At 37.0% G+C, this 27,406-nt stretch overlaps 4 protein-coding genes across 10 annotated transcripts; 2 read left to right on the forward strand and 2 right to left on the reverse strand.

Moving 5' to 3' along the window:
- Positions 1-38: 38 nt before the first annotated feature.
- Positions 39-8,192, forward strand: LOC103319412 (MIF4G domain-containing protein / MA3 domain-containing protein). Its single transcript, XM_008220948.3, has 11 exons — positions 39-217; positions 350-429; positions 618-1,528; positions 2,530-2,629; positions 2,715-2,800; positions 3,346-3,428; positions 3,791-3,918; positions 3,998-4,099; positions 5,876-6,169; positions 6,264-6,386; positions 7,598-8,192. Exons 1-11 carry the CDS (start codon positions 214-216, stop codon positions 7,976-7,978), a joined length of 2,292 nt encoding a protein of 763 aa, XP_008219170.1. The 5' UTR covers positions 39-213; the 3' UTR covers positions 7,979-8,192.
- A 2,621-nt stretch (positions 8,193-10,813) lies between these two features.
- On the forward strand, positions 10,814-12,364 carry LOC103319414 (ubiquitin-fold modifier-conjugating enzyme). Its single transcript, XM_008220949.3, has 3 exons — positions 10,814-11,227; positions 11,342-11,403; positions 12,020-12,364. The coding sequence occupies exons 1-3, from the start codon at positions 10,895-10,897 to the stop codon at positions 12,147-12,149; spliced, it is 525 nt and encodes a 174-aa protein (XP_008219171.2). The 5' UTR covers positions 10,814-10,894; the 3' UTR covers positions 12,150-12,364.
- A 1,383-nt stretch (positions 12,365-13,747) lies between these two features.
- On the reverse strand, positions 13,748-18,045 carry LOC103319415 (putative disease resistance protein RGA3). Its single transcript, XM_008220950.3, has 2 exons — positions 14,104-18,045; positions 13,748-13,990 (listed from the first exon to the last, which is right to left on the reverse strand). Exon 1 carries the CDS (start codon positions 17,800-17,802, stop codon positions 14,104-14,106), a length of 3,699 nt encoding a protein of 1,232 aa, XP_008219172.2. The 5' UTR covers positions 17,803-18,045; the 3' UTR covers positions 13,748-13,990.
- A 560-nt stretch (positions 18,046-18,605) lies between these two features.
- LOC103319416 (phosphoenolpyruvate carboxykinase (ATP) 1-like) lies at positions 18,606-24,235 on the reverse strand. 7 transcript variants are annotated; one of them, XM_008220952.3, is made up of 13 exons: positions 23,909-24,235; positions 23,391-23,685; positions 23,114-23,295; positions 22,144-22,297; positions 21,904-21,988; positions 20,953-21,053; positions 20,560-20,858; positions 20,257-20,430; positions 20,072-20,137; positions 19,623-19,801; positions 19,366-19,535; positions 19,013-19,181; positions 18,606-18,902 (listed from the first exon to the last, which is right to left on the reverse strand). In XM_008220952.3, the coding sequence occupies exons 2-13, from the start codon at positions 23,669-23,671 to the stop codon at positions 18,759-18,761; spliced, it is 2,004 nt and encodes a 667-aa protein (XP_008219174.2). In that variant the 5' UTR covers positions 23,672-23,685; positions 23,909-24,235; the 3' UTR covers positions 18,606-18,758. The 7 variants fall into 7 exon arrangements, with proteins under 7 accessions (XP_008219174.2, XP_008219173.2, XP_008219176.2 ...); XM_008220951.3 differs by having other exon boundaries at positions 23,912-24,048; XM_008220954.3 differs by having other exon boundaries at positions 23,780-23,921.
- Positions 24,236-27,406: the final 3,171 nt, after the last annotated feature.

Below are 27,406 nucleotides of genomic sequence, written 5' to 3' on the forward strand. Positions count from 1 at the left end.
AAAAATATAAATAAATAGATAAAACACGCGGGCTCTCAGACCTCGCGCAGCTGGGCCTCATAGAGACAGAAAGCGGCGCCTCACTGCGCGAACGTTAAGCGTGCGAACAGCGCGAAGGCCTCCGGAGATTTGCTGCCGCCTCGCATCGACGCGTGCTTGGAAGCTGAAATCTTAACTGGCAGTCAGTTTGTTGAGGAAATTCAGTGAGGAAGTATGGGTAAGTTTCATCTTTATCGTTATTGTTTTAATACATTCCTCATGCGTTTTCGTTTGTGTTCTAAGCCTATGGTTTGAGTATTTGAGGAAGATGGAGAAAAAAGAAGAAGATTAATTTATGCAAATTTAACAGAGAAGTCGAGACGAGAAAAGCGAAAAGAGGCTCGCTTGTCGAAGAATGCAAGAAATCATGAGTCGTGGCTCCAACATAAGGTACCGTGTAGCAGCAAAAATATGCTCTCTTTTTCTTCTGTTTTCTTTGGCAGCAAATTTTTCTTATGGATTTGTTTTTTTAGTTGAAAAGGTTGTTCTTTTGATGCTATGTTGTCAAAACTTTTTCCAGTTGAAACCTTAAGTTTGGGATCTTTTATATAAATATACTGTGAATTTAATGTGTGCAGAAAATTCAAAAGGATAAAGCTATTTTTGTCAAGTCAAAAACTGTACAGAAAACAAAAGATGAGCATACAGCTGAGGAAACAGAAGTTAAAGCCAGATCAGAGTCTCCGGAACAGAAGGATCATAAAGTATCGAAGGCGGTTGAAGAAGAAAAGGGGTCGAAGAGAACCCCAAAAACGAATTTTGAAAAGTATCTTGACATAGATAGGAATAGGGGGGAGGAGGATTTGGAATTAGAAAGGAAACTTGCTAAGAAACTCAAAGTGAAGGATGGAAAATTGAAGGGTGAAGATTTTGGTCTTAATGTGTTATTTGAAGGGATTTCAGCTGTTGATTCCCTAGGGGAAAAAGAAGCTACATATGTTGAGACATTACCTGCCAAACAATCTAAGAGTAGCTCTTCAGGCAAGAAATGTAAAAAGGATAAGCCATTGAAGGACAGGCTAGAAAATGAGCTACCTAGTGACTTAATGGTTGAAGTTCCTGAGGTGGCAGTAACTGATGGTGTTGAGGTGGAATCTGAAGATGTTTCTTCCAAGATATCATTGAGCAAGAAGCATAAGAAGAGAAAGTTGCTGGAGGGGACAGAAGAAGCCGGTGACATGTCTTTTGACGTATCTAAGAAAATGAAGTCATGTGCTACAGAGATGGCATTAGAAAAGGCTCCTGTGAAGGCACCTGAAAAATATGTTGCTCCTCACTTAAGGTCTCGTGCAGGCAATGAGCCAGAAGAGCATAGTCAGATCCGTAGACGAGTACGAGGTCTTCTGAATAGGCTGTCTGAATCTAACGTGGAATCTATTACAGGAGACCTGTCTGCTATATTCCGTTCCCTTCCTCGCAGCATCGCATCTCAGATGTTCAGTGAGGAGCTTTTAGCATCTTGTGCTGGCGGTCCTCGTGGAAATGAACAGTTAAGTTTTAATTGTTCTATTTCATGCTCATCTTTTTTCCCTTATGGTTGGGTCACATGAACTTACTAAAGCTTGATACTATCATACTGGTATCTTCAAGTGTAACTTGCTGCATGGAGATTTGTAGTTTCATTGTGTGGCTTGGAATTGGATTTGTTGAGCAGCATTATAAAATCTCCTCTTGCCAATGTGTTTTCTGGTGTAATATATGTTGGTCTTTAAATGAAAATTTTGTCGTCATTAAAATAGATTTCGTGTATGTCTTTCATAAGTTTTGCGAACGAGGACTTAAGTTGATCTGCATGTTTGCCCCTTCCTGTGTTCACAACAGGATCAAAAATTTACTTTGGGGCCGTAATGGTTAATAGAGATTATAGAAATTCCTAGGAGGAAATATATCATCCCCAGTGAATCATTGAAGAACTTTGGTTATTGGCTTTCCTGTGAAGGCAGTCAGATATGAAAGATAGATCTATAAATAAACTTTCCCAATTTATGGTATCTCTCAAATAATTTTTTTTGAATCCTTCTTTCTCAAGAGGTACTGTTGTATCCATTTATGTAAGTTATTAGTATTTCTCCTTTTTGTTGAAAGCTTTTCTTATACTGTCTGAAGAATTTTAGTAGATAAATTCTAACTATAGGAGAATCAGTTAGTTTTCCCTTCCCATTTTGCCTAACATGGAGCACAGCAAGTTATCATTACGGAGACAGCATATTTCATTTTAGTTTATTGATGAGAGCTTTTAGATTTTCACATATCAAAGTCAAACAGATTATAGCTGTCCATTGCTATTGTACATGATATACTGTTCCTTGTAAATTTGAAGATGATTGTTTATGTTTTGATCAGATCACTAAATTTTTTCCATCATAATTGGCTATAAAGCTAATCCTTTTTTCTATTATAAAAAATTTATATAAAAAAATAAAAATAAAAATAAAATTAGTGTTTCAATTTGTCCTTGTATTAACTTGTTTATGCGTTTTTGTTGTGAAGATATGCTGCTGTTTTTGCTGCTCTTGTTGCAGGCATGGCCTGTTCAGTAGGAATTGACTTCGGTGCAAAGCTTATGGCTTCACTTGCGAAAACTTTTGAGGTGGGTCAATAACTTCTTCGAGTCTAATGATCAATTATTTCAAAAGCTTTTGATTTAAAGTTATACATCTGGTTTTCTGTTTTAGGATGAATACCACAAAGAAGACAATATTTCCTTGAGAAATGTTACTCTTTTACTTTCTCATTTATGCATATTTGGAGTTTGCTCAAGGTAAGCCACATTTATCTCAAACATTTATTACAGTGATCTTTATTTGAGTTTATAAATTTTGGCAGGTTAGTTTCCACTCACTAAACCTTTCTAATGCCTAATAAAATGTTTGCTTTGATTGAAAAGGAGTCGATCTTGACGTTAGCATCGATAATTGTAGTCTAGTTCTTAAGTTCCTTTACAATCATTCATCATTTCCAGCTAGGTTTCAAACACGGCTGTGCATTACATCACAGTACAACTAAAAAGTGGCTTCTATTTACGTGAATCTAGGGGATTAACTGTCAATATAGCATGACACAGTTATATGCTTGGTTATTGATAGAAAAAAAGGGGAGAAATATTTGCAATAATTCTAGAAGCTAAATCTCTTACTGGAGCTACCCTATTAAAGACTTTTTTTTATCAAGACTATTAAAGACTTGTTCTTTGATTAGTAAATTACATTTTTCTCCAGAGTTCTGTTTCAATGAGTATATGTAACAATGTTTCCTGCGATGGAAAACCCCTTTTCTAATTGCTGTTCTTGTGGTGATGCTTTTCAGTGAATTGATATATGACTTTCTGATTGTTTTGAGCAAGCGGTTAACAGAGGTTGATGTCTCTACAATCTTGACAGTTTTACAATGTAAGCCTTTTTGAATTTCTACCATGAGCATCTATGTATGAGGCCTTGGCGTCCATATTTTTTTTTTTTACATTTTGACTTGGACATGTTAACTTTCATTGCTGACAACAAGAAGCCGGAGATGTGGCATAGTGTTATTAACTTCTTGGCAAAGAGTTGCATGTTAAGCCTGCATTCATATATGAAAATATAACTTCATATTTCTATCATGCTGTGTTTCTGCATTTTGTCTGTCTCTGTTCATGTTTTTAGTATTCTTTTGCAGAAGCATTATCTACTGTACTCTCAAATTAATTTGAAACGTCATTAAGGCTCGTGAAATTACAAATAATTTCTAACAGGAATTGTCATTAATCAAACAGGCTGTGGAATGAAAATAAGGGCTGATGATCCTCTTGCAATGAAAAATTTTATTCAGAGTGTTCAGAATAGAGTGAATGAGCTAAAAGCCTCCTGTGGAGATAACCAGGATAATACCAACAGCAAAAGAGTAAGCTGTACATCTTTACTGTGAGAACTGTTCTAAACGTTTGCATCAAAATCTGACAATTCTAATATGATACTTGCAGATGGAATTCATGCTTGAAACTATATGTGACATCAAGAACAACAAAAAAAGGTCTAAAGAAGATAATGCACAGCATACCAGGATAAAGAAATGGCTACAAAAGGTTTTAATTTCATTTACATTTTCTTTACTGTTGCTTCTTTATTTTAGCTTGGGATTGTTGTGCAAAATGTGATCGGGTGTTTTTTTTTACTAATCAAATTATATTGTGCACATAGGCTGAAGAGGCTTCTATCACAATTAAGTGCCGTGTGGAGAGAGGGTCAAAATGCTCCACCTTTGTTGATACAAAGTTTACAAACTGCAAGTTTAAGCTAGTTTAGAAACAAAGTATTCTGGCATAGCTATGGTAGTAGAGATTTTTCAGGAAAAGCATTTTGCATCAGTTGAGCGTTTTTAAGAAGTGATACCCAGAAGCTGCCCGTATCACCAAAAGCAAAGAACTCTGTTATTGTTAAAATTACAAGGCTAATATTGATTCGTTAAAATGATTCAACATAAGCTGTTCCTGGAAAAGCTGCAAATTGGTTCTTCTCCAAAAACCCATTTTCCAGCTTCCATGGGGATGGAAAAAGCAGCTTTTACAGTGCAAACAAACAGCTTAAAGAAACACACACAAAAAACAAACAAAAGAAATTATATTTCCACAAAAAGCACTCTTTGATAAGCTGTGCCAAACAAGCATTAATTAAACAATTTAGAGGTATAATCCAAATTCGGTGTTAGGGTCATTTGGATTCTTTAAGTCTAGTTAGTTGCTGGTTATGACAATTTCACTCTAAACCAGGTTATTGTAAACTTAAACCTAATCCCCTTTTTCAACTAACCTTAACCTAGTCTTTTGATACATTATACTAGTTTGTCTATGTCCTTGTGCTCTGTGATCATTCTGGCAGCAAATGTTCTCCTGATGCCAACCAATATTTTACCTAATTTAGTTTTGATGTAACCTTTCCTTTCTTTTACCAATAAACGTTGGACTTAACTGCCCTTCTTTACACCCTACAAGCTAATGAACTATGTGAGTTAGGTTGGTAATATCTACTTGACGATTGGTAGTTGTTAACCTGTGTATTCCTGTGCTTCAATCTGCACCACTCTTAGCCCATCTATATCTTTTAGGTTGTTCTAACACTCAAATTAGAGATTATATGTTTAGTTGTATAAAAAAGGTAGTTTAATTATATGAATAGCCAATGGAGAGAAAATGTGCAAAAAAATGCAAAAGCAGAGTAGTTATATTAAGTGATGTAAGGGTTATTGCCAAGCCCAACTGAGTCTCCCACCCCTTTCCATCCTGGTAAAGGTTAAATTTATTGTTATGCCCATGGTTCAAAACAAAGAGACTTTTAGCTGGCATCTTTGTCTGTCATGTGATTCTGGTAATTTAGAGAAATATGAGACAGTATTAATTACTAATTGCTGAGATATTAGGATGAGGAAAGCTATTATGAGGTTTCCCTTATCTGCTTTGGTTGTTGCCTCTCTCTTTCTCTCTCTCAGCCCTGGATATTCGTGAGGAATGTTGAAAATGTAAAACCAATTATGCATCCTTTTAGCAAAGCTTACTATAATTTCATTAGGAAAAGGTTAGAGCAAAGACCATGAACTTGATAAAGTACATTCCGGGCTAAGGTTGATGACTTTTCTTGGCCCAATGAAAATGCCAAAACTTTTATAAGCATGCCTAGATGACCTGACATAGTGCAGAGCTAATGCTCTCATGATAAGAAAAACTATGGTAGCCATGTCCTAGTGAGAGAGATATAAGTGCCATAATTTTGTTTGTTAGACACTGAACAAACATTAGTGTTAGACATTTTTGTGGCTTTCACCAGGTTTCATTGTCTTTACATTCGATAATTATTATTTTTTTCAGTTGAGGGTAGAAGACATTTTAATAAGAGGGCTCAAATGGAGCAAACTTCTTGATTCTAATAAGAAGGGCCAATGGTGGTTATCTGGGGATATGGCCTCATCAACAGACAACGTTGAAGAGGTTGCCAACACAATAGACAAAGAGGTTCTTGAAGCCCAGAAAATGCTGCAGCTTGCTGCTGAACAGAGAATGAACACCGATGCCAGAAAGGCAATCTTTTGTATAATTATGAGTGGGGAGGATTATATTGATGCATTTGAGAAGCTTCTAAGATTGGATTTGCAAGGAAAGCAGGTGGGTGCCATCTGATTTGGTTATTTATATACTCTCTTTTTTCTGTCATCTTCTATTGTCTTGAAAAATTAATTTTTCTATGTTCTATGTACAGGACAGAGAGATCATGCGAGTTATTGTGGAGTGCTGTTTGCAGGAGAAAGTGTTTAACAAGTATTACACCACCCTGGCTTCCAAATTCTGTGAGCATGACAAAAATCACAAGTTCACTTTACAGGTATTTTTTCTGTCCATTTCACAGTTAAGATAGCATATAATTGGGAATAAGGAAGATGTAGAAGGAAATTGATAGCGCTCCTGTTTAGTAATTCTGACTTATTCATAAGCCTATCACAATTTGATTGCCTTGCCAAGTATTCGTAATTTGTGTTCTATTTTACGTGGTCTTTATGTGACCAATTATTTTGGTTCTATTATCTGTAGTCTGTATGTCACTTAGCCTGCGTGTGGTATTGACCTTGCAAGGGTGAGTTTTGAATATTGCTTGTCAAGAAACTGATGTAGTGCGGATTGAGAACCTTATAACGTATCGTTGAGGGGTCCGGGTCGTAGAAGAAAACTTTATCTAAGGAGCAAAAGGGACTTGTTTTATATATTAAAAAAAACATGTGGTTGTTGGGACCTTCTGATAGCAGTGGAAAGCAACCTTTGAGGGCAGAGGTTGTGGAAACTATGTGAATAGGTTTTATTTGGGGAGCCAAGGGAAGAGAACTGAAGTTTAAAGAGCGGATCAAAATACAGGATTTGTGTAAGAACTGATTTAAATCTAAACTGTTTGAGACAAACTTTCACAACTGTTAACATGGGCAATCTCAAATGCATGTGGGCTCCACATCTAGTGCGTAATCATGGGAAAGAATATTTGTCAATGAGAATTGTAAGTAAGATTAGTTTAATGCTTTTCCTTTCTGAGTTCTCCTCTTTACTTGTCTAACAGGGTCACTCTCTACATGATTTGTGAGCACTTTTGTGGCTTATATGTAATTGTTGTGCATAAATGATTTGATGGTTAGTTCAAGTTGCATTGCCATTTTATTTCTGTTTCGTGTCACCATTTATGAGTTTTTATTTGATTTTAGAAACGTATCGATGATTGAAGCATTGAAGTAGTTGATATGTAGAGCTGCATTACTTTGTTTTGCAAATAGCAAAAACGCATATGTGGGCGCTAAAGTTCTAGAGTGGTCCACCAAGGGAAAGGAGAGTTCAAGCCTCGTGTCTCTCTTTTTCATTAGGAACCAAAATTGCGGATATGTCCTTGCAGTAAATGCTTAGTGAAAACTTTTTATTTAGACCTTAGATTGATTTTAATGTAAAATGCAGAATCCAGATTAAATATTAGCCTTCTATTATTTATAAAATTCTGAAAATTTCTGGTTTTTTAGCTTTCATCTTCTAATACTTCCTTTATCTGTTATTTCTCCACAGTTTTGCCTTTGGGACCATTTCAAAGATCTGGAGTCAATGCAGCTTACTAGGTCAATGCACCTAGCAAAGTTTGTAGCAGAGATGGTATCCTCTTTCACTCTCTCCCTTGCAGTGCTGAAGACAGTAGATCTAGCCGACATCAAGCAGCTAACAGCAAAAAGGATAATGCATTTCCGGATGCTTTTTGAGGCCATCTTTGAGTATCCTGATAGCCTAATTTGGAATATATTCACGCGTGTAGCTGTTTCCCCAGAGCTCGAAAGTCTTCGACATGGGATTGAATTTTTCGTCAAGTATATTGTGGAAACCAATAAAGCCCTCAAGGATAAGTATAAGCTTGCAAAGAAAGCCCTGAACAATGTTGAAGGAGTTCTCATGTGATTTCACTAATTACTCTCTGGCTCGACCAAATTTTGTAGTTTAGATTTTTGTTTGGTTACCCACTAAATTGGATGATAGCATGCACTTGTTTATTTACTCATTTATTCAAGTAAATATATGTGAATGAGGAAAGCATGCTTGTAAGGGAGGAACATACATGATGCTTGGTTTGCTTGTTCATTTATTTATTTTGCAAAGCTAACCACCTTCTGGATGTGTAGCGTCTTTAGCCGTTACTGTTATTTTTTGGGAAAAATTGCACAAGGGGCACACTTTTCCACTTTTTTGCAATTAGCGCCCGAACTAAATTTTCTTTCTAATCAGCTACTCGAACGGGCTGTTACAATACAAAATGGAAACAAAAATTGATATAGCAAAAATTAATACACATGTTTTACCTATAAAAAGGTATGGGACAGATGATTAGCAGGTAATTGAGCTTTATGTAGTTGTGATCCTAGTTAGCATTTTTCCGTTAAATACTCGTATTATACATGTACGTATGTATTTTTAATAATACTTTTGTTTTCCATATACATCTTAAAGACTCCGTAAAATACACCTTTTTTTATAAGCAAACAAACAATTCATGTATTATACATGTATGTATGTATTTTTCACATTCAATACACATTTTTTACAAAATTTTGAATGATACAAACAAAATTCATGTATTATCTACGTATTTTTTACATATTGTTGAAATATATATAGCCGCACGGCTCTACTATTTTCTAAAGAAAAACAAAGTAGCCATATTGTGTGAAAATAGTATAGCCGCTCCGCTATACTATTTTTTAAAAAAAAAACAAAACTGAGTATAGCCCACCGGCTATACTATTTTTAATATATAAAAAAGGACCCCCCGGCCATTAGGCGCCACATATCAACACGTCTTTTAAAAAATTTAAAACATGGAGTATAGCCGTGCGGCTGTACCCCCTTTTTTAAATAAAGAAGAACCTCTATCGATTAAAGCCACGTGTCAAAAAAAAGGTATAGCCGCACAAATATACTATTTTTTTATAAAAAAATTCGTAGTATAGCAAAACGGCTATACTATTTAATTAAAAAATTAATAATAAAAAAGGACCCTCCTAGTTGCATTAGTTTGTACCTTATGGATATTAATTTGCAACATATCCAAAGTAGATATTAATCTTCCACTGTGTGATATTTTAATATAATTTTTATAAGATATGTTATTCTTATTCAATAATATGTGAGAATTATTTATCTAAAACATGAATTTTGTGTGTCATACTGAGAATTTTGTAGAAAATTAGTGTATAAAACATTAGAAATACCTACGTACATATACAATACAACTATTGTATGTTTGCTTTTTAAAGAAAACGTGAGACATGTATAGAACACGAATGTATTGTTGAAAAGTACGTACCTACATAAGTATATATATATATATATATATATATATATATAGACTATAGCCCACTCGTCTATACTATTTATTAAAGACAGTTAAAAATAAACACAGTACGCCGCCTTTGGCTATACTTTTTTCTTTTAAAGAATAAGAAAATAGGTATAGCCGTCTGTCTGAAAATAGTATAGTCGACCGGCTATACGATTTTTTTAATATAAAAAAAGACCCCCAGCCATTAGGCTCCATGTGTCAACACATGTGTTTAAGAAAACATGGAGTATAGCCGTCCGGCTGTACTTCCTTTTTTTTTTTTTCCTTTTTTTAATAAAAAAATAGTAGTATCACCACATGGCTATGCTATTCAATTAAAAAATTAATAATAAAAAAGGACCCTCCTAGTTGCATTAGTTTTTACTGTATGGATATTAATTTGCAACATATCCAAAGTAGATATTAAACTTCCATTATATGATATTTCAATATAATTTTTATAACATATGTTATTCTTATTCAATAATATTTGAGAATTATTTGCATAATACTTGAATTTTGTGTGTCTTAATGATAATTTTGTAGAAAATATGTATAGAAAACATTAGAAATACATACGTACATATACAATTCGACTATTGTATGTTTGCTTTTTAAAGAAAACGTGAGACGTGTATAGAAAATGAATGTATTGTTGAAAAATATGTACCTACATATGTGTGTATATATATGTATGTAAAAAAACTATAGCCACTCGTCTATACTATTTATTAAAGACAAATTTTTTATTTTTATTTTTAAAAAAAACCAGTAACACAGCCCGGCTACACTATTTTTTTTTTAAATAAAAGAAAAACAGTATAGCCGCACGGCTATACTATTTTCTAAAGAGCAGCCCTTCTGTGTGAGAATAGTGTAGCTAAAAAAATTTCAAAACTGAGTATAGCCGTCCGGCTATATTTGTCACTTGTAATATATTATTTTGTATTGTTGATATTATTTGTCACTTGTAATATATTATTTTGTATTGTTGATATTATTTTTCAAAACTGAGAAGCAATTATTTTCTTCTCTCTCTCTTCTTCACATCTTTTTATTTTTTTCATCTCTTTCTCTCTTCTTCACATCTTTGCTCAATTGGATAAATCGATGGCTTCTCTTCATTGCACCTCATCTACCCAAATAGAAAATTGAGCCAATTGAACTAAAATTGTACCACTTCGGATTAGTTTAGTTACCTTACCACGTGTAAGTTTCGATTTTAAGAGATAAATCAGACTGAAACAGACCATGCCCACCCCCTACCTTTTTTAGGACTTTCTATTACATTTTTCTTTTGGAAGAATTTTAATTGACAACAAATTTTAAAAATAGAATTAATTTTAGAGTAAAATGTCGATTATACCCTCAGTCTCAGTTCATTGACAAATCACTGAACCCTTTTCCTGAAAAGCATAAAGAAGCCAGCTTTTTAATGGGCACAAAGGAGATTGAATTTGGGGTTAGGGTTTTGTTTGTGAGATAAAAAAAGAACAAAAATGGAGGGTTGGGACCCGAACACGAAGTCGACGCTAACCCAGATCCCACTGTTGACGACGAAGGCCGGGCCGAGAGATGGGGCGGCATGGACGCAGAGGCTGAAGGAGGAGTACAAGGCTTTGATCGCCTACACCCAGATGAACAAGTCCAACGATAACGATTGGTTCCGAATCTCCGCGGCCAATCCCGAGGGGACACGTTGGACCGGCAAGTGCTGGTACGTCCACAACCTCCTCAAGTACGAGTTCGATCTCCAGTTCGATATCCCTGTTACCTACCCAGCCACCGCACCTGAGCTCGAGCTCCCTGAGCTCGACGGCAAGACCCAAAAGGTCGGACATTTTTCTGATTTTCCGATTTTTCCCCTTCCTCATTTTGTTTTGTTTTGTTTCTGTTTCTGAATTATGATTTTTTCGTCAATTGATGGGTGATTTGGATTGGTTCAGATGTATAGAGGAGGGAAGATCTGCTTGACAGTGCATTTCAAGCCGCTTTGGGCCAAGAACTGGTAATTTTGCTATTATTTAGTTGTTTTTAAATTTTGTATGTTAAATAATTGTATACTTTTTGTAGTATTTGGGTTTAGAAGAGATTTCAAAATCCGGTGTGAGCGAAAGTCTGATAATTTTCTGGCTTTGTGAACTCGGCGCTTAATTGGTTTGAGCAGTTTGACGTAACTGAACAAACAAAATGCATAATTTGAATAATTCAATACATTAGTCTCTTCTTGTGAAAGTAATTTACGTGTTTCGATTTCGTAACAACTATATCTCTATTTGCCTTGCTTCGCTTCGTGGAAGAATAGTTTTTGTATTTTGTTCTGTGGAAGGAAAGTAATTGTTTAAGTTACATTGGTGCACAAGCACAAGTAGGACAACATAGTTTCTTGTTGTTTTTCAATTTGAAGTAAAATGAAAAACATTGTTCTATAAAACTTTTACATTTCATGGTAATTGCTTACCTATAAATTTCAGTCTTCCTTTAATCTAATACAAGTTACTTACTCAAATCACTTCTGGAAAGTATTAAAGCAAGCAAACACCATGACATTTTTACATCTTTCTTAATAACATTTTTTGGGGTTATCGGCTAGTAGTTCTTATGATCGTTCTTATGTCATGCAGTCCGAGGTTTGGTATAGCACATGCACTATGTTTGGGTCTTGCACCATGGCTTGCAGCAGAGATTCCCATTCTTGTGGATTCTGGTATGGTTAAGCACAAAGATGATGCTGCATCATCAGCTGAATCTTAGTTCAATGTAATATTGACGCTGTAAGAGTAAACCTCGATGACGGAAAATAAGTGTCGAGCCATAAGTAGCAATTTACCGGAACGAGGCATATATTTTATCTGCAGAGAAATACATTTTTGAGATCAAATACATACTCTTGAAGCCATTTTCATTTTTAGCTTTGAAATGCATACATGTACATTGTAAGATATGAATTCAGACCCCCTTTTTTTTCAGCTTCTTTTCAGTTGATATGTTCTTGTGCTTCTTGTTTTCTTGCAAAATTGTTTGTGTTCTATGGTTGAAGTGGTAACTCATGATGCTCGAGTTAGGCTTCAATTATGCATTTGCACCTTGTTGCATCCAGAGACGAATTTAATGTCTCTTAAACGCCAAATTTTGTATGTGGGCTCAAAAGAATTGAGCTGAGAAGTGTATGTGACCGGCTCTGGTTTCTTGGGTATAAATGCTCTTTTTTCAGCTTGAGTTTTTTGTATTGTAAATATTTCTCTGACAAAGACTTATCTAGTTCACTCACAACAATGCGCACCATTTTCAATTTGGAGGATCGATAGTATGTTAGATAAACTATCCAGGCATTGAAGTTGTTAATTCATGCAAGTCTTTTAGGCTTATGACATGTAAGTAGGAATCTGGAAACTTAGAAATAGGGAAAGTTGGAAATTGGAATTGGATCAACGACCTCATCCTAGTTGATCCAATTCCTTATTTTGAGGGTATTCCAACACTGATCCACAGTTTTCATTTGTTAAAAGTAGAAAAAATTATTGCTTCAGTGAGATGGTAGATTCAGTACTTAAAACACTGAAGCAATAAGTTTCTGAAGAATAACACTAAAAAAAATGGTAACTGAAGGATGAGAAAGCACAAAGAAATATTGAAAATAATAGTGAAGCAAGACCCATTATTCAAATGAAGCCTTTTCTTTTCAAGAATTATTTCATACCTAATTACATCCCAATTCTACCATATTGCATGATGTTTCCTATTTCAAAACAAGGAATGTGTATAATTTAGTCTGAACACCAAGTGTACTTTTTGTTTTGGGTCGAAACCTTTTGTATTTGTACTATTTTCTCTTCTCAAAGTCCAAAAAACTTGGCAGCTATTGTAACAAGAGATTTAAAATCTTGGGGAAAAATTATTCAGCAGCAGCCAGCAGAATAAGAATACGTTGATTCTTACAAGTATTAAATGTGCAAGCACACACAATAGATACAAATTACGAAGCACACGTAAATAAGAGGCCAGTCCTAATTTACAAGAGATACAAATACAAACTCTCCACAAACCCAATTGTTCTGTCATCTTTACCATGCTTTAGCTTGTTTACCAAAATTCATTGCCTGCCGGAAAACTGCAATGAACAGTAAGTAAATGAAATCAGGGGATTGCTAACCGTGATTAAAATGGATGGTAACAAATATAATTCCTAAGAAAAAAAATGCAAATTGAAATTAATGGATGGCCATTTCCTTGAAATTCAGGAGGAAAAACATAATCCACCCCAAAAGGGGCATAGAAAATAAAAGAAACAGAAAAACGAAACGTATTGAACTTGTTAATCTGACGGACAGCCAGATTTTGGTTAATGGTACCTGATATTGTAGAAGATGCATTGGACTTGAGACGAAACAACAAACATGAGAACACAGGGCCAATGGTTCAGGTCACAAGCAGAATTGCAGAAGTCATGGCCTTAAAGATTCTTAAAACCCTCAGGTGCAAATTTACAAGATGGACATTAACTGTGACCCATTTTGACTCGATCACAATTCCGTCCGATCATGATCCCAAATGGCTTCTTATGCTATGTACAATCAGCCATCAGTTCTTCAAAACTGCAAGAAAATAAAAGAAAAGAAAGAAGCACTGTTAGATTCTGAATAACAGCATCTGAAGCATAATTATTAGTCATGATATTCAACTACATTAGCATTGCGAAATTACTTACCTAAGGATTTTGTGACGTGGACGCAATGGGTTGCCCCTGCGGCAATGCCGATGATTCAACATAGATATAAGGGACATGAGATATCTTCTCCCAGCCCTCGCCTTTTCCTCTCTCACAATGGTGCTCAAGATCAGGACAATCTCTGATGGACAGGTGTTGCAGTGCACTTAGACGTCCTAAACCTTCTGGCAACGATTTTATATTTGGACAGTCGGAGATTGCCAAGGATCGAAGTGAAACAAGATGCTCCACCCAGTTGGGCAGCTCCATGAGTTTCGGGCAGCTACGAAGTTCCAGGATTTGCAATTTCTTCAGGTGTTGGAGTCCCTCTGGCAGAGATGCGAGCTCTGGACAGCTTAAAATTGTCATGCTTCTAAGTTCCACAAGGCAATGGAAATTATCTGGCAGATGAACTAGGTTTGAACAAAACATGATTGTGAGGTTCTCAAGAGCTGTGAGGTGTTTCATCCCCATTGGCAAAGATGTTAAGCGGGGACAATTCTCAATTGAGAATGATCGAAGTGAGCACAAGCCTTCCATGCCCTCCTCTGGCAAACGGATTAAACTAGGACACTCAATAATATCCAAGTTCTCCAGTGAAGTGAGGCTTTTTAATCCATGTGGCAAAGTTTTCAGTTCGTCACACCATCCAATTTTCAGTGATTTCAGAGCAGCGAGGTTTGCCAGATTTTCAGGTATTGAGCCAAGCTTGGGGCAAGAGGTAACTGTTAATGACATCAAACGCGAATTGTTTTGCAACAATTTTTTTGGTAGAAAGAATAAGTCCTGAAAGAAGTCCATAACGAGGGTGGAGAGTGTGTTTAGCTCAGACGCTGACCTCACTATCAATTGGTTGCACTTTTGCAGTTCCAAATATTGGAGACATGGAAACCATGGCATAGTTATCAACAATGGACATTTTGTGATAATTAGTTTGTCCAGGCAAATAAATGCTTCTGCGGAATCCACACTGCTCCAAGTTTTCAATTCAGGAAGGTCTCTGAGGGTCAGTTCTTTCAGTGACGAGAATGGTCTGTCACCTTCACCTGAAAACTCAACACCAATGTTTACGACGGAATCCATTCCTTGGATGTTAAGGATCTTGAGGGCTGGAAGTTGCCCAAGCGTAGGAAGACTCTCACAGTTTTTGCAGTTAATTAAGTTCACCTGGGTGAGACTTTCAAGGCCAGACATATTCATCCAAATTGGAAAGGCTGCTCCTGAATAACCTTTTATGTTCAACATTCTTATAGAGGGTTTTGGTTTAAAAGAATCCAATACGTCCTCTTCACATCTTTGATTGCGCAAGGGATTTTCTCTGCTGGATGTGTAACTAGCTGACTTACCCTCATCATCATTTCCCCATAACAGCTCCAATGAGTAGAAGTTTGTTGTTGCCATCCACATCTTAAGGTCAGAGGTATCGTGATGCCAAGCATTCTCCAGGTGTGTGATTTTTAACTTACCTCGGAGTTCTTTCAGTCTCAGAAGCTGCCTAAGGCCATCTTTGATATTGCCAACAATAAATACTGGCAAAGTCCGAAGTTGGCATAACTTTCCGATTGATGGGGGCATGTTAGCAAGTCTTGCACAATTATCTATGTTCAGATGTCTCAGATTTATCAACCTTGACGTACCACTTGGTAACTCCCTGAGCTCACTGCAACTTGAAAGATTCAGTGTCTGCAAATTGCAGAGATCACAGATTGTTTCTGGCATGGTCTCGATGAGAGTATAGGAGAGATTCAGATATCTTAAATGTATCAACCCCCCAATCGATCTGTGCAGTGTTTCAATGCCATATCCACTCAGATTTAGCACTCTGAGGTGCTTAAAAGTTGAGACTACTGCAGGAAGGACTTGTGCAGAATCCTCTCTTGGTGACAGTAAATTGAGGGTACGCAGTTTCTTTGCTTTACACAAGGCTTTCGGGATCAAACAAGAGCTAGGATTGTAAACAACTGATGCATGGCGTATCTTTGAGAAACCATCCGTTTGACTTTTTTGGCCATAAGAATGCACGTTGTCATGCCCCAGAGTCATAAATTCGTTTCCAACGACAGAGTTTGCAAGATCATGAATAAGGTCATGCATTTTAAACTCTGTGATAACTTCGTCATCAGATTTTCTTATGCCTTGAAAAAAGGACATCATCAATAAGTTGTTAAAATACTCGTTCCCAAGTTCCTCCAGAGGCCCTTGAGAATGAATTAAGTATCCCCCACTACAATCGAAGTCTTGTTGATCAGTATGAATTAAGTCTTGTGCTATCCATTGATGGATCAACTTTTCTTTATTAATCTCATAATTTTTAGGGAACACTGAACAATATGCAAAGCAAGGTTTCAGATGTGATGGCAAATGATTGTAACTCAACCTTAAGATGGCCAAAATTCTCTTCTCAGCTTCCTCAATAGTCCACAGCTCGCTTCTTTGCACATGTAACCACTCGCTTTCTTCTCTTTTAAACCGCAGTATGCTTCCAAGAATTTTGGCCACCAAGGGAACACCTTTGCACTTGTCCATTATTTGTTCACCAATGGTCAGTAGGCTCTGAAATTCATCTTCTCCTCCGTCTGCAAAGGCTCGTTGCTTGAACAAATTCCAACAATCATCTTTGCTCAGCGCTTCCAAATGGTAAGGGGGAAATGCACTAGTTATTGCTGCAACTGCCTCGCTCCTTGTGGTCAGTATAATTCTACTTCCATCTGGTGTGCCCTTCAGTGGATCAATTAGTTTATCCCATTCATCTTGATCATCGTTCCACACATCATCTAGCACAAGTAAGTATCTTGTTCTCCCCAATGATTCCCTCACTTGAGATTGGAGGACCCCAATCTGCAAGGAGTCACGGGTTTCCTTCGTGACATAACCCAACATTTCATTGATGATCTTTTTTGGGTTGAAATTTTTATTGACGGATACCCACATTTCAAGTTCAAAATGCTTCCTGACCCTGGGATCATTATACACTAACTGAGCAAGTGTTGTCTTCCCCATGCCTCCAAATCCAACAATCGGAATTACTGGGACTTGAGGACCACTTCCTGACAGTAACATCTCAACAATCTTCTTCACATCCTCATCTCTGCCAAAAACCTTAGATTCATCAACAAAGGGTCCGGTTTCGCGTCTCTCCATGGTATCTGACCGCTTATATGGCGAACATTGTTTGAATTGGAAGCAAGACATTTGCTTGGTGAGATCTTCCAGATCTTCCCGAATCTCCTTCAGCTTACGCGACATTTTAAAGTGAACTGGAATTGTTGCAAGCTTTAAGGTAGTCTTCTTTACCTTATATGTTGTCCGTTGTCGAATCTGTCTCAGTCTGAGACCAAACAACTCCTTGGTGTTTGGATATCGACCTAACTTTCTAAATAGTTTGTGAATCGAGTCGACGGTATCGCCGTCGGTCACTTTCATTAACTGTCTACGCAGAAGGTGGGTGGAAATCTCATCCAACAGGTCGTCTGCATCGCAGGCCACTTCTTTGAGCTTCACCAGCCAACCTCTCACCTTCTTATCTTTCATCTGCTGCTCCTCTGCATCTTCTATCACGCCTTGAATAACTGGTAACATGTTCCCCAGCTTCTCCGTCTCCTTCTTGAAATCTCGGCGATTTTGCACTTCACCAGCAACAGAGGAAGTTAGCCTTCCAAACAGCAGCTCTAGAAGCGGAGCTACAATCACAGCTTCCATGGCAAGTCGTGAATGGACACAGCTCTTGAGATCAACAGGTGTGGATGAACAGTCAGTCACAGTTTAACCAACAGAGATGATAGTATACCACAACAAAATGATCACTATCTCAGTAGCTTCAGATCTTCTTTTGTTTTTGGGTAGGGTTTCAATAATGCTAGCTCTTTCATATATTCTTTTGTTTTTGTTTTTGTTTTTGAACGATTATTCTTTCTCACTCACCTCCTTTTTAGTTCAATATTTTAGCCCTATCATTTGCGGTTTAGAAAATAGGCTATTTTCTTAAGGCTTCCAGTCAAGTCAACAGTCTTCTCCCGCGTTGTTGTGGACCACGGGGCAATTGCCCTGCAAGACCTAGGAGCTTTCCAATTCCAACCCCTTTGGGTTTCTTCGAAATGAGTTGTTTAAATGTCCACATCAATTTTCCTCTATCTTCAAGCCACTCATCAGATTATAGTCCTTGATGCCAGTGGGGTGAGGGATAGCTTTTTCACCTCCACCAACGTGGACAGAGGTTCGAAACGCCAGGCACCCGAATATTTGTGTAAACTTTTTTCTCCAATCGCTTGTACTAAAACAAAAAAAGTCTAGCCCTCGATACCAAAATTCCCAAAATAAACATAAGTTCTTAGTTATTCAGTAACTTATATCCAATTACCAACATGAAATTTAGAGTCTCAAAGTAAAAACAATTTTGTTGGAATAAAACTGGTTGAAGTAGGAAGGAGGTTTAGGGTGCTCAGTAGCATTCAGTTTGGTACTCAACACACGACCAAAAGAGAACAGAGAAAACTTAATGACACTTTTCTTTCTTTACACAAAGTGATGAAGTTATTGGCTGATTATTGTAGCAATTTATACATAAAAACTTTGGGAAAGATTTAATCATTACACATCACATATGTAGGTTCATATTTCATTTCATTTTGTTTCACCTTCACCAATATTTCATTTCATTAAAAATTTGGACCCGCTGCAAGAATTTCCTCTGTGAGCTTGTTGTCCTTTCCAATCTTGTGATTCAAGAATACCTCAAAGTTCTTCTTGAACAGACCACCCAGCTGAAGCAGTGTGTCTTTGTAGGCTTTTTTGTCTGACCACTGCCATTGGAAAAATTCACTCAAACCTAGTTAATACAAATTAAATGCCAGCCAAAAATGTGTAGTAGCAATCAAATAAGAAGGAACCAAATAAAAATGATTGAACTGACAGTGTTTGTTGGATCCAGAATTTCTGAAGGTACACCCTCAATCTCAGTAGGGATCTCGAGACCAAATACTTCAGTCTTGGTGTAGCTTGCATTTAAAAGCTTCCCCGAGTGAATAGCATCAATAATCTTCCTGGTATAGGCTAATTTGATACGGTTACCTGTTCCATACCTGCAGAAAAACTAAATGTTAGATAATCAAAGTCCATCCGACTAGCTCTTAGTCTAGTGGTATTTCTCATTCCAACATTGGAAGATGTCCCAAGTTTGAATCCCCACCTCCCTTATTGATAAAAAGAAAATCGAAGAGCATCATCAAATGCATCAGTATATTTCTGTTTCTATTAATTTCATACCTTCCTGCAGACCAGCCTGTATTAACAAGCCATCCAGTGGCGCCGTGCTTCTGCATCTTTTCAGACAACATTGCTGCATACCTTGTGGGATGCATCATTATAAACGCTGCACCAAAGCACGCTGAGAATGTAGCTTGCGGCTCCTTAATACCATCCTCTGTTCCAGCCACCTGTTTTTGCATTTGGGAGTTCCATCAATAATATGCAATGCATGCAACTAGTAAATATTTCAAATGGAAAGAAGATTGGATAAGTACCAAAGCAGTGTAGCCGCTGATGAAATGGTACATAGTTTGTGCCAAGCTCAACTTGCTCACAGGTGGGAGCACACCAAATGCATCACATGCCAGAAGGATGACATTTTTCGGATGGGGGCCAACACATGGTATTTTCGCATTTGGTATGTATTCTATAGGATATGCTGCCCGAGTGTTCTCTGCAACAATTTTTGTCAAGGTCAAAACAAAAATCAGCAAGAAACAAAACATGGTTTTGTATATTAGTTGTACAGAAAAATGTTGTGTGTGAATTATGTTTCATGTCATTCTTTCTGTAAAATCTGATCTACTTATTGTTGATTGTGCTACGGATTGCTACAATAAATATCCACGAACAAACACCACAACATTTTCAAGTTTACTAAATGATAGTTTGCTTAAACACACAAAAAGTAATCAGTTTATTAAAAAATATGCAGGAACCTTACCAGTAACAGATTTTTCGGAGTAATCCACCTCTCGAGTATGCTCATCGAACACAATATTCTCCACAACTGCCAAACATATGCCATCGTAGTTGATAAGAATACAAATAGCAATTCAATCATGACACAAACCCGAAAAAATAACACTCATTTTGAAAGTAGAAAGTTGAGTTATGTCATGGTGTTACCAGTCCCAAATTTGATAGCATTCCAAATATCTGGCTCCTTGTCCTTTGACAAATCAATGCATTTGGCATAGCAACCACCTTCAATGTTTGACACACCATTGTTGCTCCAGCAGTGCTCATCATCTCCAATTAAATACCTATTATGATCTGTAGACAGAGTCGTCTTCCCAGTGCCTATGGCAAACATATGAATCATCAGTTGCAAAGATACAAAAGAAACTGGAACAAAAAATAAAGCAAAATATCGGTTGGCTGGTGATTGATCACGGTGCATACAGCCATGAAAATGCAATAAAACTCTACCTGATAAGCCAAAGAAAAGGGCAACATCCCCATCTTTCCCCATATTGCAGCCGGAGTGTAGGGACAAGATTTGAAGCTTAGGCATGAGATAGTGCATGACACTGAACAGGCCTTTCTTCATTTCCCCAGCATACTGGGTACCAAGGATGACCATTTCCCTCCTAGAAAGATTGAGGTCTACGCTAGTGGAGGAAGTCATGTAGTGGGTGTAACGGTTACACGGGAACTGCCCGGCATTGTAGATTGTGAAGTCCGGAGTACCAAATTCCAACAGCTCTTCAGGAGTAGGGCGGATGCACCTGTCACGTGCCAGCAGGTTATTGCATGGACACTAAGCTAAGAGCCTAATATGTTTAAGCTCATACACGCAGGAATATCAGCTTCATTACTTACATGTTATGCATAAAGAGGGAGTGGTAAGCTCTTGCGGATACAATCCGAACTTTGATTCGGTGTTCTGGATCCCAGTTGAGAAACTGATCATTCACATATACCTGAGTTCCAGAATTATCAGAACAGCGGTCACCACTCATTACAGATTAAATTGGAAGAAACAGAGAACTATCAAAATTCTTTTCTTATTTTTTATTAAAAGATTATTAAAATTCTTGATCCAATATTTATTTTGCTTCCTGACTTGCAAGAAAAGACAGGATTGATCTTATATGGGTAATAAAAGCGATAGTTTAAACTACAAAGGCAAAGAGAAGTTTCTCATACATACACTACCAAAATAATATGGATATGAGACTACTAATCTACAAGTCAATGCCCTTACATGATTATAGCTTGTTGTCTCTTACTGAATAATTAATTTAAATACTGTACAAGCAAAACACTTGGACGTATAGTTTATTATGACAGGAGTGGAACGCTGTCACAAAGGACAAGAAAATGTCCACGAAGTTCTCTAGAATAGTCAGACCCACCACTAAGGCTTAAAAATACTTTGGTCAACTTTTTCTTTATAATATCATTTAGCCCACGTCAAGTTCATGGAAAAAGCAAACAAAGTTGGTGGGAGGATATCATATTCTTCTTCTAGCATCATCAATCATCATGTACACCTTTGCATATCCCTTAGATTCAGGAATGATAACAGGATAAGCATCCACCAAGCTAAACTTTGCAAACAGTCATTGCCAGCTGATTAACACGTTTGCTTCATGATGTTAGGCCCATTTTTAAGCAAACTAATTAAAATACGTATACCAGTTGTTTATCTAATTTATGAAATAGATGACCGAACTCAGGTGCATTGAGTGGACACACTATCTTGACCTACTGACCTAAACCACGTGTGAAAACTTGAATGAGAGATATATATCAACATGTGGTACGTACCTTGTCCAAGGAATTCAAGTAATCTACAGCTCTTTCTCTGTTCACTAAGAAAGTGTGCTCGTCCATTTCAATGTTGGGTGAGCCCCTAATTAAGATTAACGAAAATGTATAGCTTAATCAACTTAAGGGAACATATTTTCAACTGGGCATCAAATCAAACCACTACTAGAAAAAGGACCAAAAGTCACGGATATAATGGCCACAAAAAGAAGGTAGCAGTAGCAGTAGAAAAGCACTTACTTTCCCCACCAAAGCTCATTTTCGGTTTCTTCATCTTTCACCACTCGTTTGTCTCTCGGTGAACGACCAGTCTTTGCTCCAGACAATGTGGCCAAGGCACCAGTTGCTGTTATAAAAGAACCTTTCTCGTACTTGATAGCTTGCTCGTACAATTCTGTAAAATAACTCTATTTTTTAATCAAATTTTGGATATATTTAAACCCAATTCCATTCTTTCAAATAAAAACAGAGGTTTTGTCAAATTATCTTTCATCCAATACTCTATATTTTTGTCATCAATTATTATGACCTATAGTCGTTTCAAACTACTTTATTCTTACTTATAGTCCATATATTATTTTTTTCTTGGCAAATTTCGATGACTATGATTCAATTAAGAAAATACGTAAGCAAACTTATGGTATGTTTACTTATCAGTAGTGGGTATTAGAATGATTCTAATTCCTTACTTTCCCATGCGTTTACTTACACATGCGAAATATAAAAAAAATTATGGGTAGTTTCATGGTAAAATCTGTAATTAAATGCCCTTCAAACTAGAAATCAAATCAACTAGGGAGCGTAGTTTATCCAATTTCAGTTCCTTATTCCCAAATTCTTAAGTTACCTGATTCATGACTCCGTAAGTAAACATGCTTATGCGTAAATGTTATTTTATTTTTCAAATTCTTAAAATACCCCTAATTTGATATGCTTTATAGGCTGTATTGTATTTTGATTGTCTTATTTATTGTGCTGAATTTGTTTAACATATTGTTTGTCATCAATTTTGCATAGATGTTGAGTCAATTGTTTTCCTTTTTTTAACAAATTTGGGTCACTTTTTTCTCCTCCTTTTATCAAATTGTTTTAAATTTCAAATTGATGGATCAGTTTTTTTCCTTTTATTCTTACCAGTCTAGAATACTTCATAAATATTAGAAGAAAATAGTAAATTACTGTGATGAATGGCATGTAATTGAAAAATTACCAGCAGGAGAGAGATTGTAGAGGATGTGGGTAAACTTGAGGGCGCTATCACTGACGCCAAAGAGGGAAGCGTCGTACAGATGATGCTCCACATGCGTCGCCTTCTGGCCCTCCGATTTACTCGCTGGGTCCCCCTTCACCACCTTGGGCCCCGTCTCCCTCGTCAGCGACGCCAAAGACGCACTACAGCATCACAAACAACCAAACCCACGTTAACATTAAAAACGCACCGTTTCGATCTCAGCATTCTAACTTACTATGCACGCGCGCGTACGTACCTGATCGACTGCAGCTGCTGCTTCTGCCGGTCCTCTTCAGAAATGGCGGCAAAAGCTCCCTGCGTCCCGTTGATGGGCGTGGTGGGCTGCGACGACTTCTTCTTCTGAAGCGAATGAAGCTCGTCGATGGTCTTCGCCTTCACCGGCGTCCCGCTGTCGTCGTGACAAACCTCCGACGTGGCCTCATGGTGAGTTTGGATCTTCGGTAGCCCCTGGCGTCCCATGCTTCCTGTCCTCGTGAAGCGAAACCCTCCATTTTCTGCTCCCTTGTTCTGAGCCATGTTTGATCAAGTCCCTGCAAATAACACATATTAAACATGCATATTAGCACATGAACCAATGCAAATCATAAACAAGTTGTTATGTCGAAAACAATGATTGGTTGATACCGGATATCAATCGTAACCCTAATTTTATTGATCAAATTTGAGAATGTCTCTGTAGATTGATACCCGTAACCAGATAATATTTACCCTTTTATCTTTTTATATGTGAAGGATATGGTAACAAAGAAAGACAACCTTGGACTAGAAATTGTGAGAGAAGCCAACAAGAAAAAGCTTGTGAGTGTCAACGTGAGGATGAAAGAGAGCTTGAGAATATGAGAGACTTGAAAATGATCTATATAAAAAGGCTTTGAGTAGTCCCGGGATTCATGATTTATGGATTAACTTGGGTTAGTTTTGCTTAACCATGGTTGAGACTCCCAAAAACTAAAAGAAAGAGACATGTCAGCAAGAATCATAATCGGGAGAGGAAGAAATTTCCAAAACGGAAATTAAATGTGAAACGCTTGCGATATGGGCGAGCAGGTCAAGTTGTGACAAAAGTGGCACGCGTTTTCTATTGTTGCAGTTGTTGGGCAAGGATAAGAACGTAACCGCTGTTACACCTGTATCTGTTCATGCATTATTCTGATGCATCTCTATCTTGTGCAGCTAAATTGGGCTTTGCTCAATTCTTGATTTTTTGCCAATTGAGCACCATAGAATGTGACCAAAGTTATTGCACTAAAGCCTAAAGGCTCCTTTACTTGTGTTGGGTGGGGTGATTTCAGATGGTTGACATATGGTCAAAGTGGCTTCTACAGGGTTCGTAAATATCGGTGTGGTACTAGCCTAGCCTCTCCGATACCAAAGTCGTAATGAAAACCAGGAACGTATCTATGAACAGTGTTTTGAGTAGAAGAAGATACACTTTTGTCGCGCGCATAATTACATATTGATCTAATCACAAGTTTCAAGTGACAAAGAATTACCCGTGATGTATCACAAGATCACTCTCTATAGTTTTCTGTTTCTTTTCTTGTTTTTACAAATAATCACAGGGCTGCTCTAGTTTTGGGCTCATCCTCATCTCTTTTTCTTTTCTTTTTGCCCATCTTTTTGTGTCTTCATTTTCAGATGGTTCATGTCCTTGTCATGAGCGCACTGACGTCATGAGGAATAGTAATGGCGAAGAAAGCAACCTCAGACCTTAAACTTAGATGAAAATTGCAAGATGTCCACACTCAAAGTTCCGACTAAAAATCAGGGTCCAAATCCAAACAGAGATTCTCAATGGGCTATATTCTTGCATCAGTCCAACAGAGAGTTTGGATGGGATAGGGCTATTCTTCTTTTGTTACAATGGAGGACCAAGCCCTAATTGAGAGGCTACAAATAGTAGAGGGGCCTCATCAAGAGTTTGGCAACCCGAACCACTGTATCCTAGGAAGTCAGCCATTGAAGTATTTCCACCTTTTGTTTGTTTAAACCTTTTTTTTTTCTGTTGAATTTAAGTCTGCAATTATAACATATTTGATTGGGATAGAATCGGACTGATTTCAACTTGCGGGATTTTTTTTTATTTTTAATACAAACGATTTTGGGAAAATGGAGAGTCGAACGCAGAATCTTGAGTGTATGGATAACTACTTGAACTATGCCATTTACTGCCGAACTTCTTAACATAGCTTAACTTGCAATGCTAGTATGATTTTACTTGTAGACAACGAAAGGATTAATTTTTCTTCACACACGTAGACACATATAGGTAGAAGACTTGAATAACACATGGCTTTGATTTCATGTTAAAATTGGAAGATCTAACTCAAAACCAATTGGCAAAATGTTTTAAAAACTAATGAAAAGTTTCCATTCCTCCAGCGTGGAATAATATACTCCCAGCAGCACTATAAGCTAGACAAAGGTAGATGATGACTATTGTTTTGGTCAGGCTTGTTATGATCAGATTATACACTCGAACCCTTCATTGCTTAACCCGAAAAATATTGTGGTCCATCTTAATCACATTCGATTCTCTATTCTTAAGGAGGAGAGAGATTGGCCAATTGTGCATAGAACTTCTAAAATCGTGCGTGCCTTTGTATTCACTTTGAAGATATGCAGAGTTTTTAACACCAATGTCCTTATTGGTGGGAAAGTAGCCTTTTGCACTAAAATCAACCCCTTTTCTTGAAGTGTGTTGTTAAAAAATACAGATACGGATACCAAGTTTGTATCAAGTTGTACTGTTATCTTGGAAAGCACCCAAGATCATGTTCTAAAACTAGAATGAAGATGAATTCAAGCTAGGGATTTTCCTCTTCTTCATTTTGGTGATGAAAACATGAGAACTGTGGAGCACGAGTCGGATTAGCTGATCGACATGTGTTTTAGCTTGCATTTTTTGTTTCGTAAAACACAATGCAGATATGCAAATGGCTGAAATGAAATTCAAGCTAGGCAGAGAGGCTGTCCCCATTTGGAAAAACCCTATTAATTCTTCATTATGTTGACAAAAACATTACGGCAAGATTGTCGGATTAGATCTTTTAAGTCAGGCTTTGGAAGAATACAGTTCACATTTTATTCCTCCTAAAGTACTTCTGTGCAATATTGCTCATAGGTTTGGTACTTTATTAATTTTGTTCTGTATAGTTTATTATTAATCCTCACTATTTTTCTATCACGTTGATTAATATTCTATAACGGAATGCAATGTTCAATCACTCGCGACCAATGACGTTAAGTAACTTGAAATAAAAAACAAAGGGAGAACTAGAGGGTTTTACACGCATTTAAAGTATTCATTTTGAATTATTGTCCACGCAAAATACACGATCATGGTACTTTTTTAAAAGAAATTTATTTTCTCAATTTCGGATGCAATATAGACTTTTGAATATGTTAGTGCACATCGAAAAACCTATCCACATTTTTTTATTTTTTTTTTGATATAAATGATATTGGGAGAGGGGGATCAAATCTAAAACCTCATATGCATGGGTAAATTCTCAGGCACATACTAATTTCTAGTTTTTTTTTTTTCCTCTCAAAGATATAGCTCAAATGCTCCTTTTTTTTTTTTTTTTTTACTTAAAAAATATGGACAATATCGGGGTTGCAAATTTGTCAAAGAATCCATATAATATCAGGCCAAAAAAGAGAATAAAAATATTTTGCTGCTAGAGGTAAACATGTCCAAATTGCAATCGCATGATATTACAGAAGAGCATATAAATGATAGAATGGTAGAAAAAGTCACACGTAGTGATTAAATTATGAAAACCACAAAGTTGCATATCCAAAAGTGTGAGCATATTTGTTCTCCACGTACGACTTTGTAATCAAAGTTGTGGCAAACAGAGGCCTGAAATCTCACAAACCAATCTCTTTCACATATCTTCACACCCCACCTCTTCCTACCTTATCCCTTTCTTGTATGTTGGATATCTTTCATCTTTTTTAGGGTTTCATTTCCATGCTTGCTGCCGCCTGCTGTGGTCCTAGTCTCTTCCTGGCCGTTGGATTCTCTTGTGCTGATCACAGCACTATATAATCCAACGGATGGCTAGCTGTGCTAAATTCTTCATATTGTTTTTGAAAAAGGGCATCATGCAAATCAGTGTGAAAGAATCAGTGGAACATTTTTAGTTTGATACCCATTTTTGGTTTTAGCAGAAGTTAGTTTGTCAGTATACTAGCATTTGGAGAATGCCTATTGATTAAGACTATATCTATGAAGAACATGCG

The sequence above is a fragment of the Prunus mume genome, linkage group LG2 (assembly GCF_029339155.1).
Source record: "Prunus mume cultivar Tortuosa linkage group LG2, ASM2933915v1, whole genome shotgun sequence".
In the NCBI taxonomy this organism is placed as follows: Eukaryota; Viridiplantae; Streptophyta; class Magnoliopsida; order Rosales; family Rosaceae; genus Prunus; species Prunus mume.